We start from the raw sequence: 12,919 nt of genomic DNA, 5'->3' as shown, positions 1-12,919 counted from the left end.
AATGTACATAAATGATAACATAATGGCATTTGTTTTCTTCACTTCACCTGAAGTTAATTTGTCAGTGTTTTTACATGTAAGACCTATTTCACTTATTTAAGTTGCTTCTTGTATCAGATTATATGAATATATTATAATTTATTTTTCTTATTTATGGATATTTAGATTGTTTATAATTTTTATTATAACAAGTGGTCTATTTTGAACATCTTTTATAAGCTTCATTGTACATATTGTAAAAGTTTCTTTAGGGTAAATGCCTAGATACAGAGTTGCTGGCTGACAGGCTTTTAACATCTTCAGTGATACTACATAATGCCATAATGGTCTCCTACATTGTGGTACTAATTCATCCTACTAACAGGAGCAGTAAATATTTCCATTACCCCAGATTTTCACCAGCACTTGATATTAGCAGCTATCTACCCATTTAAAATATAATTTTATGATATGTCATAATCTTTAAAAAATTATCTCTTGAGATAATTGAGAACATTTGAGAACTACTTGAGAACATTTATTTCCAGGTACCACATAGTTTTATTACTGTTCTAAATATATTTATTACATTTCCTAATTGGTTATCTCTAGTACATATAAATGCTGCTGCTTTTTATAGACTGATTCTTGTACTCTGAAATCCATTGGGACTCTTCTGGGTTCAATATTCTTCTTACTAAATTACACATCTCACTGGGCAGTTTTTTCAATGAAGTTGAACTGCTAGTGTAAACACAATAATCTGATATTTGTCTCTAGCCTTACTATTTTTATCTTTGTCTTGACTGCTGGGTAAGTTTTCTACTATAAATACTGGGGATGGATTTTTTTATCTTCTTCAAACTGAGGATATATAATTTTCTTTAATTCTTCATAATTCTTTACTCCATTATTTCTTGAATATTGTTTCTCCTCAGTTTCATATAATCTCTTCTTTGGCAACTGCTGCTAGAATAATGTTACATTTTATCATCTATCAGCCACGCAACTCAGCATCTCATATTTTTATCTCTTTACATCCATACAACAATTTATAAGTAAGTTCCTTGGGTCTATGTTTCTGATTTTCTATCCAGCAGTTTCTAATCTCTCGTTCAACTCATTCACTGAATTTTAAATTTCAATGACTAAATATATTTTTTATTTCTAGCAGTAAATTATATTGACTTTTTTCCAAACCTGCTCATTCTTTTAATATAGTGCCCTACTTTGTGTTACTTTTTCGTATTTGTTCTTTATTCTTTTATTTTCCAATCATGTTTTATGACTATACATTTTCTATATATTTTATTTCTGTGATTGATATTATAAATTATGCTTTCATATTTTTTAGGTTATACATTTTTTTCTGACTATCCTATTCTTTCCAATTCTTGGTGTACAAATATTCTGACTCTTGTGGCTTCTGGTTTCGTTTTGTAGTTATTTTCCTTTTGTGCAGTATACTGCTTTATGCTTTATGGTGGGTTCATAGTCAGTTGAGGCTATAGTTTCTTTCCTGTGGAAATATCATTTGCCTGACTTGTTGAAGAATTCCAGCACATAAAGGGACAATAAAACCAATGCCATTCCCATGTGGCACATAAGTTTGAAGATTTGACAGTGCACTAATTTCTACCCACCTAGAGCCCCAAAGGAAAGAGAATGTTTCCTAGCTGCTACTCCCAGTTTGCAGGTGGAATTTACAAGTGCCTGTTTGTTTCACTGCCGGGGGCATTTCTAGAGTTCAAGCTTAAGTGAATTCAGTTTCAATTTCCCTATTTGAGTCCAAATCCTAGCGTTGTCTTAGAGAAGCCATTAAAACTCTAAACTTTAATCCTCATCTTAGGACTAAGATCACCTCCCATCCCGTACCCCATGATTTCAGTTGCACAGTTTTGCTTACGTTTATGCTTAACTTAGGCTTTGTTCTTTGGTCTGACATCTAGGAAATTTCCTTTCTTTCCTGAATCTACATGATTACAAATTTATTTCCTCTGTTCTATCCGGAATACTTGTATTTAAAATGGCAGAAATGGGACTGGTGTCCATTTTTCACAGTACAGCATTTTACTAGAACATTAGTCATTTAAAATTTTTAATAGAAATAAATTTCGTCCCAAGACTTTATGACAAAGTACTTTCTTAAAATGTTCACAAACTTTCGTAAGTTACTTCCTTCTGATGAAAATTATGGAAAACTATTACATATTATAGTGTAAAATAATACACATGCAAATGTTTACTGGTTAGTACACATTTTGGAGATGAACGCTTATATAGATGTCATTTATTTGAATTTAACTCTCTAGTATCTTAGCTTGTCAATAAAGCTTAGCCTGTTAAATGGCATTCTGATCTATGTTGTTTTGAATAATCAGCTGACATTTCTATGTCAAATAATGTTTTTGTGAAACATGCATATAATTCACGATTTTTAAAATTATGTAGATATTTGATAACACTTGCTTTCTGTTAAGTGTTACCCTAAAAAAATCTAGTTTATAAGAGTTTATAGCCATCTATTTAAAATATCACTTAGTTGAAAGGTAACTCTTTTAATGATGCTTACTTAATTTTTCATTCTCCTTCAAGTGACTTTGTAGGAGGAATTTTCTTATTAGGATTACAATCACTCTTGGTACAATGTTGAGGCAGGCAGAGAGCAGGTGATGGCTCAAGGAACTTTCCCTTGGAGCTCTGCTAATGGCTACAACTCTCCTGTTCTAGACTTTCTGGCTGCATTTATCAAAGAAAATAAATGTAGCCTACCTCCCTCGTGTGTTTGTTACTCTTTCCTTGCAAATACCCGGCATCTCCTTTCAATGAATAGTATGTCTATAAAAACACTTCCTTTCTTTTTCTCAGTTTGATTTCCTTTATTCTAGACATTCAGGAGATTTCTCTTTCATTTTAAGCTCAGCTTTGCCTGTCCTTTATTTGAACAAGTGATAAAGGTTAGAGATTTCTGTGGAGTTTTGGAAAAGGAATAAAGCACACACAGGGAATATATTTGGTAAATATTACAGAAAATGCACTAAGCCTATAGGATTTCCTCCAAAGACACACAGGATGAAGAAGAGTGACATCCTTTACAAAGTGATCACCCACAGACTACTACACAATGTAGGTTGACAAGTGCAAGTTTTCATTTCAGATAATATTAATATAAAAAGTACTAGGTCTAGCTAATGTATTATATATCAGTACATGACAACTCTTTACATGTACTGTGGACTTTCTGCCTATTTATGTAGACAGTTTTACTGTTTTGGTGGTCCAAGATAGGTACCTAAATTTCCCTGATACAACATATACTTATTATATAATTATTCTAATATTTAGCTTCATATTTCAGATATTCTTTTCCCAATAAATATACAGTCAACATCAACACTAATATTTACTTCTTATTTTATGGTTGAATGTTTGTATACACGTGCACATCCATATAACAACTGTAAGCACATGATTTATAGCTGCCTAGATAAGACTAATGCATTAATAAAGGAAAGATTCTTAATAAGGTTTCATCTATGATTGAGAACAAAGGAAAAAAAGAAGTAACATTCATTTTTACATCAGTATGGAACACTAACTTTTTCAGTGGAGTGTTATTCTCTCAGCTAATGTAGCTAATACTGTCTGATGTGAACATTTTGGAACTAATTACTATAGCTAGAGGAAATCAGTTTTGTCATTTTAGACTTGTGCTTGCCTCTCTGTTTCCTCAACGTATATAAGCTGCAGGTGTAATGCATCCCTTGGTGCTAACATGATGAGCTATTATTTGAGTGTATACAAGAAATAAAGTTGCATTTCTGAAAGTAGTGGGAAGAAATATTGAGCATTTAATCAATTCTGCCAGGGTTTCTCACATATTTGGTAATTAAACAGAGGAGTTTGAACATGGTATTTTCAGATCTATCTGGGTTCAAACTTCAGAAGATTATTTAAAAATCTAGAAAAAACCCTTGACAATTATTTTCAGGATTAGATACAAAGGTAAAGTAGATTTGAGAGTATACTTGTTTCAAAGGGTTGCGAGTTTTAGTGTTGTATATTTTTAAATTAACAGACTAGAAAGGTAATGGGGGAAAAGTGTTTTTGTTACAAAATAACACATTTTTAAGGTCACATATCTTCTGTGTATTTGTAAGTTTTTAAACAAATGGCATGTGTCTTGTTGCCATAAACCTGGCTCTAAAGACACTTATAGGTGTGCCACAAATAGAATAGAGAGTGGACATTTACAAAAGTTATTCCAATTGCTTAATGCCAGCAGATATAAGAGAGAAGTCAAGGGAAATGACCTTTGGTCTTACAAGTGAGACATTACTGGAATAAACAACGTACCTTGCAGTTACAGGGTCCAAAACAAGGGTCCTCATTGGTGCTTCCTGCACCACTACAGTTACAAGGTTTGCAGTCTGGGTAGCCAGTGTAGCCCCTGGCACACCGATCACAGCTCACCCCTCTGAAGCCAGGTTTGCAATGGCAGGACCCAGGCGCCAGACCTAATGGAAGATGAGACATGTATCAATATTTTCTAACTGACTCATAAACCCCCTTTGACTATCACAAGATGGGAAACTACTTTGGGAGTAAAAATATGCTGTATTGTTGCTGAATCACCATTACATTATATACTTGTATTTCCACTTTTCTATTTTTTATCCCTTTTCAACAACAAAATACCATTTTAAACTCGAGGAGGAAGTTAAATCATACTACTAAAAATAATATGATTTAGTTGATATCATAAAAAGATAAGGGACCACAAAATGAAAAATGACATCAATAATTCACCATCTTAGTGTTAAAACTATCATTTTTTAAATCTTTTAAGATTTAAGACTAAGGCTTAAATAGATAATCCTATAGTTTTGTGAAGAAATCAGGTAAGCTAAACTGTGCCAAAGAAACATTACCAGTCTTTTAACTCAAAAGTCTTTGGGGCGGTGGGGGAAAAGCCTGTATTGTAGCCATGATTTATTTTAGTCTTTCCAAAGACGAGAAGAATCCCCTCTTAAAAATATAATGAAACAGTTTCAGATATATTCTATGAATTTCCTACTTAACTTTGGCAAGCAACTTTCCTGAAAGTAGCTACTAAATGTTTTACATCAAGGAGTTATTTTGGCATTTGATTTCTTAATGTTTGGATTTCATTATGAATTTCAATCCTCAAATAAAGTATTTGGCTTAAAGTCAGCCATCCTCCATTCGTTAACTCATGACTACTATCTTTTGTGGTCCTTTATGCACACTGCTTACTTTTTACACTATTGACTACATTTCCATCTGTGATCTCCTCTGTTTGCTCTTCTCATTATGCACACACATCCCTCAATGCTGTCATTTCACATTAGAAACCACAGAGGCTACAAAACAATCTCACAAATAACAAGACATCAAAAAATTACATACATCACAGATTTGTAATTGACTAGAAAAAATATATATATACACATAGATACTTAAATATGTGTATATATATGCATACATGTGCATCTAGTGCAAAACAACTCTTTTTGCTTTTAAAGAATAATTAAACACAAAAATAATTATTGAGATGAATTAAAAATGGCTTTCTGGAGAGGATATTGACAGATATAAGAATACATTTATTATGCTAATGAAATCAACTGCAACATGTTCTCCTGAAATAATCACATTTGGCTTTAGCTGTCCTTCCATCAGAACAATGATCCTCTATGGCCAATCTTACCTCGTCGAGCATGTTTTTCATCCTTGACACACACTGCATTTAAGGAACCAACTGGATCACAATGGCATGGCTGGCATGGTCTTGGATAATTTGGAGATACCTAACAAAAATATTAAAATGCTTTTAATCAAGTGTAATGAAAACATTAATATTTTTCAATTCCACAAGCATTTAAAGATAAACTAATTTTAATAATATACAGTAATAAATTATATTGCGAAATGATAATACAAGAAAGTTTCTTTAATATATGTTTGCAATTTCCAAAATTCATTTCTTCTAAGTGGATACACAGAAATAAAGAGGATTGTATAATAAATTCCTGTATATTTGTTATATAGATTCAACAATTATCAAGATTTTGCCACATAAGTTTCATCATGTTTTATCTTTTGCAGAAGTTTTTAAAGAAAATGCCAAATAGCCTTTTAATTCCTACTCATTTCAGTTATACATCTCTTTCTTTTATATCCAAAGTATTCTCATAACAAAAAAAAGTTTACTTATGTAGAGAATATTAGACAAATATATATTCCATAATAAAATCTTCCTCATTGTTTTGTTTTATTACAAAAGAGCTCAAAAGTAGTAATTTTTCTCAAATTTATTTTTCAAGAACTTTTTCACATTGATCATGATATGATTAATTAAGCAGAAATTTATATTTGGTGCTTGAAAAAAGATAATGTTAAATATTTATATTAAAAATTAGATTTTCTGAGAAGGCAGCATAATCTAGGGGAAAACAGTGTAGGCTCTATAATTAGGAACCCTTAAGCTCATATCCCAGTGTGGACACTTACTGGCTATGCGACCTCCTGCAACTCATTTACTCCCTGGTAATATAAGGATATTAATAGCAACGATAGTTATGTTCTTAAATTAAAATTAAGAGGAATAACATAAAGCATCTCATAAGATTCCTCACATATACTAAATACTTAATACAGCTGGAAGCTTTCAATGTTAGAATATTTAAATTAAACAAACCTAGACTGTTCTGTAGCATATATACAATATTTTCCTGATACAATAGGCTAACAACAAAAAAAAACTAAATTATTTGCCTAGGAAATACTGAAATACTGCTGAATACATATATAAATGTATGTATATAAATATATGTAATTCCCTCATAAAAATCAATTTTTTATATATGTATATACCTAGGCTTAATTTACAAATAAAAACTTGTTTGCTAGTATAAGTCAGTGTCATAAGGAGAGAAATATTTACATATCTGATAGAATATCAACCAACTATGTCCACAGATCAGTTTCAAAAATCATCATTTGTTTAGGACATATTCATTTACTTCCTACAAAGCACAGATAGGTAATGCCTGATTCCTGACTTAAAGAAGCTTACAGGAATAAAGGACTTGAAAGATATTGATTAAATAGAATGTGTCAAGTGATAAAACAGACACATAAGCAGAGCAGAGCATTATGGGGCAAAAGAGGAGGGAATAATAACACAATGAAGTCAAGCAATGTTTCACAGAAAAAGTGACATTTAGACTGGGGCTTCAAGTATGAGTAGCAATTTGAGAGTGGAATTGGGACAAGGGCTTTCTAACCACGAGAAAACCACCAAGACACACAAAAAACCCCCAAAAGACAAAAAAAAAAAAAAACCCAAACCCTCTGTGGGCATGTAGTGGGGACTTCTTCAGATAAATTCCTAGATCTTATAAATATGATTTATGATTCCAATGATAGCTTCAGTAAACTAAATCTTCTTAATTTATCCTTCTTTCTGGTAGTTGGGAAAATCTGCCTGAATCAGAGTGCTGATCAAGAAAAATGTTTAAAATATGAGATTCTATACATATATCTACTTTATAATTGATTTTGAATTTTATTAAAATAACAAGGTTACTAACTAGTCCTCAAAGTAAACACTGTAATATATACACATATATATTTGTTTTAACTCTTAAATACACATATTTAGCAGATAAATCTAAAATTAGATTATAAGGCAATAATTTTAAGACTATCATAGAGATAACTTTCAGCTATAAAATTTGCAGTGCACAAATTTCTCTTTCTTTATCTTCATAAAAACACAATGAACTTCTACCCAAATATTAAGCACTTAAAAGATTTTAATCTTTTAACACACAATATAGCATAAGCATTTTTATGGGTTAAAATATCAAAATCTAAGCTCAGATTCACTTAACAACTTGTCTTAATAAAAAACTTGATCAAGTTTCCAGTTTTGATGATGACAGAGTGTCTGGTACAGATCCAGCACACCCTCAAGTAACAATTATGAATTTTGGATAAAATATAAAAATCAAGTATTTGAGGACTTGGGAGAATAATCCAAAGCAGGCAGAAACTGGAAGGAACTGAGATTTGAAAGAAAAAATGCACTAGATGAAATCCATGTTTGTATAAGGATAACAAAATCTGCGTATCAATAACCCTCAATTATTAACTGATCCCTTAATTGTACATTAATTCAGGAGATTTCAAGGAGTCCTGTGGAAAGCAGCAGCTAGAAAGCTGAATGGCCTGAGTAGAAATTTCCAGTTCACACACCATAAAGTAAACTGAAATTAAAGTTTATGAACCAAGTTAGTAGTTTAGATCAACACCCAGAGCTTTCTATTAATCTGCTCTAACAAAGTATAGTTTCATAATGATTAGTCAGTAAGTTGACTACCAAATTAAAAAAATTCAAAAATCTTCAGAGGAAGGTAACAAAATCTTGTCTCTATACTGTATCATGCACAATATCCTGTGTAAGTCATAAATTACTACACATGAGGAAAAAAACAAAGGTGTGCTCCTGAAAAAAAAAAAAAAGTCAATAAAAACAGACCTTGAGTTGTCCCAGGTAATGAAGTTAGCAGACAAGGACTTATACAGGTACTCCATACATGCTTAAGAACATAAAGGGAGTAACATTTATTATAATGAGTGATATGCATGTAGTATTTTAGCAGAGAAATAAAAAATCAAGAACTCTAGAAAGCTGAAAAGTAAAATATTTCAATGAAAAAATTATGGATATGCTAGGGAGAAACCGTGGTATACCTAGTCACAGACAAACAGAAGTTATCTAATCCCAAGAAGAAAAAAAAGAAAAAAAATTTAATTAGCACAGCCTCAGGAACCTGTAGGACACAGTCTAGCAACCTAACCTCCATGTAGCTGGAGTCACAAAAGGAGAAGAGATAGCAAGCTTTAAAAAAATGTTTTAAGAAATAATGTCCTAAAATTTCCAAAATGTGGTATAAAATATCAACTTATAATTAGAAGAAGCTCAGTAACCAAGAAGATAAGCACAAAGAAAGTCACACTTAGACACATGGGGTCTAACTCTGAAACTGGAAAACTTTCTACAAAAGGCCAGATAGTAAAATTGTTGGTTTTGTAAACCACATAAGGTCTGTTTTTTTTCTCTCCCAGTTCCTCCTCTCCTCTGCTACCTCCTCCAAGTTCTTGTTCATCTTGTTTATGTTCTTCTTTTTCCTAATGTTGTTTTTCTTTTTTCTTCTCTTTCCTTCTCTTTTCCCTTCCCCTCTTTTTCTCCTCCCCTCCTTCTTCTTCTCCTTCTCTTTTTTCTTTTAACAAGCTCTTACAAATGTAAAAAAAAAAATTTTTTTGTTTGTAGGCCATACAAATATAGGTCATGCCAAATTCGATCTAGAGGCCATAGTTTGCCAGTACATAGTTTGGCTGCTAAATGGCAAATATAAACAGGACATCTCGAAATCAATCAAAGAATGAAAAACCTGTTATATGTAGAAGAACAAAAATACAAGTGATGGCTCCCTTCGCATAAGAAAAAATGAAATCCAGAAAACACAGTATCTATAAAGTACTGAAAGAAAAACAAACAAAAATCTCCCTCCTTGTAATGAAAATATATGTCAATAGTAAGGAAAAAAATAAAGACATTTTCAGATAAAATAAAGCTTGAGAGAATTTGTCACCAGCAGTTCTTGTACTATAAAAAAATAGCTAAAGGAAGTTCTTCAGGTAGAAGGGAAATTATACCAGACAGAGCCCAGTTAATCAGAAATAAATAAATACTAGAAATGGTAAATAGATGGTTAATGTAAAACTATCTTTTTCTCCCCTTCATTTCTTTAAAGGAAAAGTGACTTCAAACAAAAATTACAACACTGTATTGGAGACTTAAAACTTATATGGAAATAACAGCTCAAAAGATAGGTGTAGATAGAACTACACTAATTAAAATTTTGACTGTATGTTAAGTGAAGTATTATATTAGTTACTCTGAGCAGATAGTGACAAGTTAAGAAGGTGTATTATAATCTCTATAGCATGAACTAAAAAATTAAAAAGATAATACAAAGGACTATAGTCAAAAAGATAGTAAACAAATAAAATGGAACCAAAAAAAATAGATTTGTTTGTTTAACACAAAAGAAGGCAGAAAAGGAAGAACTGGAACAAAAAAATAAATAGCAAACCCAACCACCCCTTAATTACATTAAATGTGTGGACTAAACATGCGGTTTAAAAGACAATGATTATCAGGATAAAAAAGCAACACCCAGCTATTTTACTGTTTATATTTGTTTTTAAATAAAAATGCAAATAGACTGAAACTAAAAAATGGGAAAATATATACTATGCATAAGAAAGCTGGTACAGCCATACTAACAGCAGACAAAGTTGACTTTATAACAAAAAGTTTTATCTGAGATAAAGAGATTTTCAGAATTTTTATAAGACATAGAATATATAAAGACAGAAAAAATTCTAAATATGTATGCACCCCAAAACAGTGCTTCTAAGTACATGAGGAAATATTGACAAAATGAAAGGTAAGAATTCACAATCATATATTGACAAATTCACATTTATAGCCATTATCAACATCAGGATAAATATTCTCCTCAACTGCACATGCTGGTTTACCAAGAAAGACCATGAACTGAGCCATAAGATAAATCTCAAGAAACCTCTGAAGTCTGGCATCTTAGAGAGTATGCTTCAGACCATAAGATAGTGTATAACTCAATAAAAAGATAGTATTTTAATAAAGCCCAAATATTTGGAAATTAAACAACAGAGAACAAATCACAATATAAATAAAAATTATTTAAATAGATGATAATGTATGTAAAGCACTTATGAACTCGTGGGAACCAGCTAAAATTCTCACTAAAAGGAAATTTATATTTAAGTGCTTACAATAGAAAAAAAAAAAAGAGAAAGGTTTAAAGTCAATAATCTAAGTTTCCAAATTGATAGACAATTGAAGAAAAGAAATTTAAACCCAAAACAGGTTAAAAGAATAATATAATAAATAAAAGAACAGAAATCAATAAATAAAGAAAAAATAAAAAGCAAAAGTTTGTTTGAAAAGATTAAGAAAATTGGTAAACTTCTAGCATAAGTGATCAATAAAAAAGAGAACATAAATTAACAATTTTAGGAATTAAAAGGAAGTATCAGTATAAATACTATTAACTTTAAAGGAATAACAAGGGATTCAGGGGTAGTCAATAAGCACTTAAAATGAAAACTTAATCCACAAGATCTGCTGTAAATTCATAATAGAAGATCTGCTGTAGCACCAAGCATTGATGGGAACGACTTAGTGACTGCCTGATACCCACCTGCCACGCCCACTACACCCACATCCTCTTGAACAGCTAATTCCAAAAGAGAGTCAGCACCAAATATTAGAGATGGTACAGAAGGATGGGAACTCACATACACTTTTGGTGAATACGCAAAATAGTATTACTAATCTGGCAAAATGTTGGCAGTTCTTGTAAAGGCAAACACATATCTAGCCTGTGAATAAAGGATTCTACTCTTAGATGTTTACACTAGACGAATAAAACATGACCACAAAAAGACTCATATAAAATTGTTTTGTAGGAACTAACCCAAAACTGGAAATAACCCAAATATCCAACAACAGGAAAACAGATTAAAATTCGAGATATGTTCATACAAAGGAGCCCTCAGTCATTTTTTTTTTTGAGAAAGAACTAATGATTGACATGGCCAACATGGGATAAGTCTTAACATTGAGTGAAAGGAAGACTAAAAATTGTATGTACTTTATGATTTCACTTTTATGAAATTCTCTAAGAGGCAAAACTAATTTATGTTCTAAAAATCAGAACAGAGTTTGCCTGGGGGTGGCGATTGACTGGAATGAGGCACAGTGGAAACTTCTGGACAGATAGAAATGTTTTACATCACATCCTCAAAGATTTATATCAGTTTCTCCTTTTGAAATGTTCCTCATCACCTTTCAAAATTTGAAGTCCAGCTGTTTAGAAAAGCTATCAAAATTATTTTTCTCTCTAATACATTTCTGTATGAAAAAGCCAAAATAACACTTCATAAAAGGAAAAGTAAACTTTACCCCTTTGGGTCTGAAGAAACCATCAACGCACGTCTCACAGTTTATACCAGCAGTGTTTTGAGTACAATTAATGCACACACCCCCTCCAATGTACTTTCCACGTATATTTAAACTCAGATTTCTTCTGGCAACACTTTCATCATAATAGCATTCTTCAGCTTTCCCATGACAATTGCAGGCTGCATTAGGGAAAAATAAATTCACAAACATTAAATTCAGATTTCAGATATATTTAAAAATTATTTTCTATTGCACAAGAGATTTTTATACCATATGAAAAATTATATTACATTATGTGCATATGTGCATATGATCAATACAAAAGTATCTAGGAAGTATTTGGATTTATTAGATACATTAATAAGTTCACATGTTTTAATGGAACTGGAAATAACTGAAACATAAATTAAGCTGAATCATATGAAATTGCCAATGTTTGACTGATTTTATCTAATAAAACTGATATTTCATATAATTCAACCTATAATTTCCTACTATGACAGACAAATTATTGAATTACGGCACCGAATGATTAATATCCATGTAATGTGTAATGAATAATTATTATATGTCAATCTCTGTGTTAGATTTTATGGGTAAAAAACGATGTTTAGTATATACATTTGACTCTTGAATAACGCAGGTATTAAGGGCACCAATCTTTCGCACAGTGGAAAGCTGGAGCACAACTCTGCAGCTAGCCCTCTCTGTCCTCGGTCGCTCATCCAAATCAGTATTGTAAGTCAGACTCTGAAGTCAGGCTCCAGAGTCTGCAGGGCTCACCACTACCACAGTCCCTTCAAGTTACCTGGTAAGAGAGAAAAGATGGATGAA

The 12,919-nt window shown here is 31.7% G+C and overlaps 1 protein-coding gene across 1 annotated transcript in view; it reads right to left on the bottom strand.

The window, feature by feature from the left end:
• Nucleotides 1-12,919, bottom strand: part of LAMA2 (laminin subunit alpha 2) — a 518,385-nt gene that overhangs the window by 301,376 nt on the left and 204,090 nt on the right. The window contains exons 8-10 of the mRNA XM_072965855.1: nt 12,086-12,264; nt 5,711-5,810; nt 4,336-4,496 (exon numbers count right to left, since the gene is read on the bottom strand). Of these exons, the coding sequence (XP_072821956.1) occupies nt 4,336-4,496; nt 5,711-5,810; nt 12,086-12,264 (440 nt within the window). The remainder of the gene's footprint in view (nt 1-4,335; nt 4,497-5,710; nt 5,811-12,085; nt 12,265-12,919) is intronic.

This window comes from Vicugna pacos, chromosome 8, assembly GCF_048564905.1.
Source record: "Vicugna pacos chromosome 8, VicPac4, whole genome shotgun sequence".
Classification (NCBI taxonomy): Eukaryota; Metazoa; Chordata; class Mammalia; order Artiodactyla; family Camelidae; genus Vicugna; species Vicugna pacos.
This window is presented reverse-complemented; position numbering and strand designations above follow the sequence as displayed.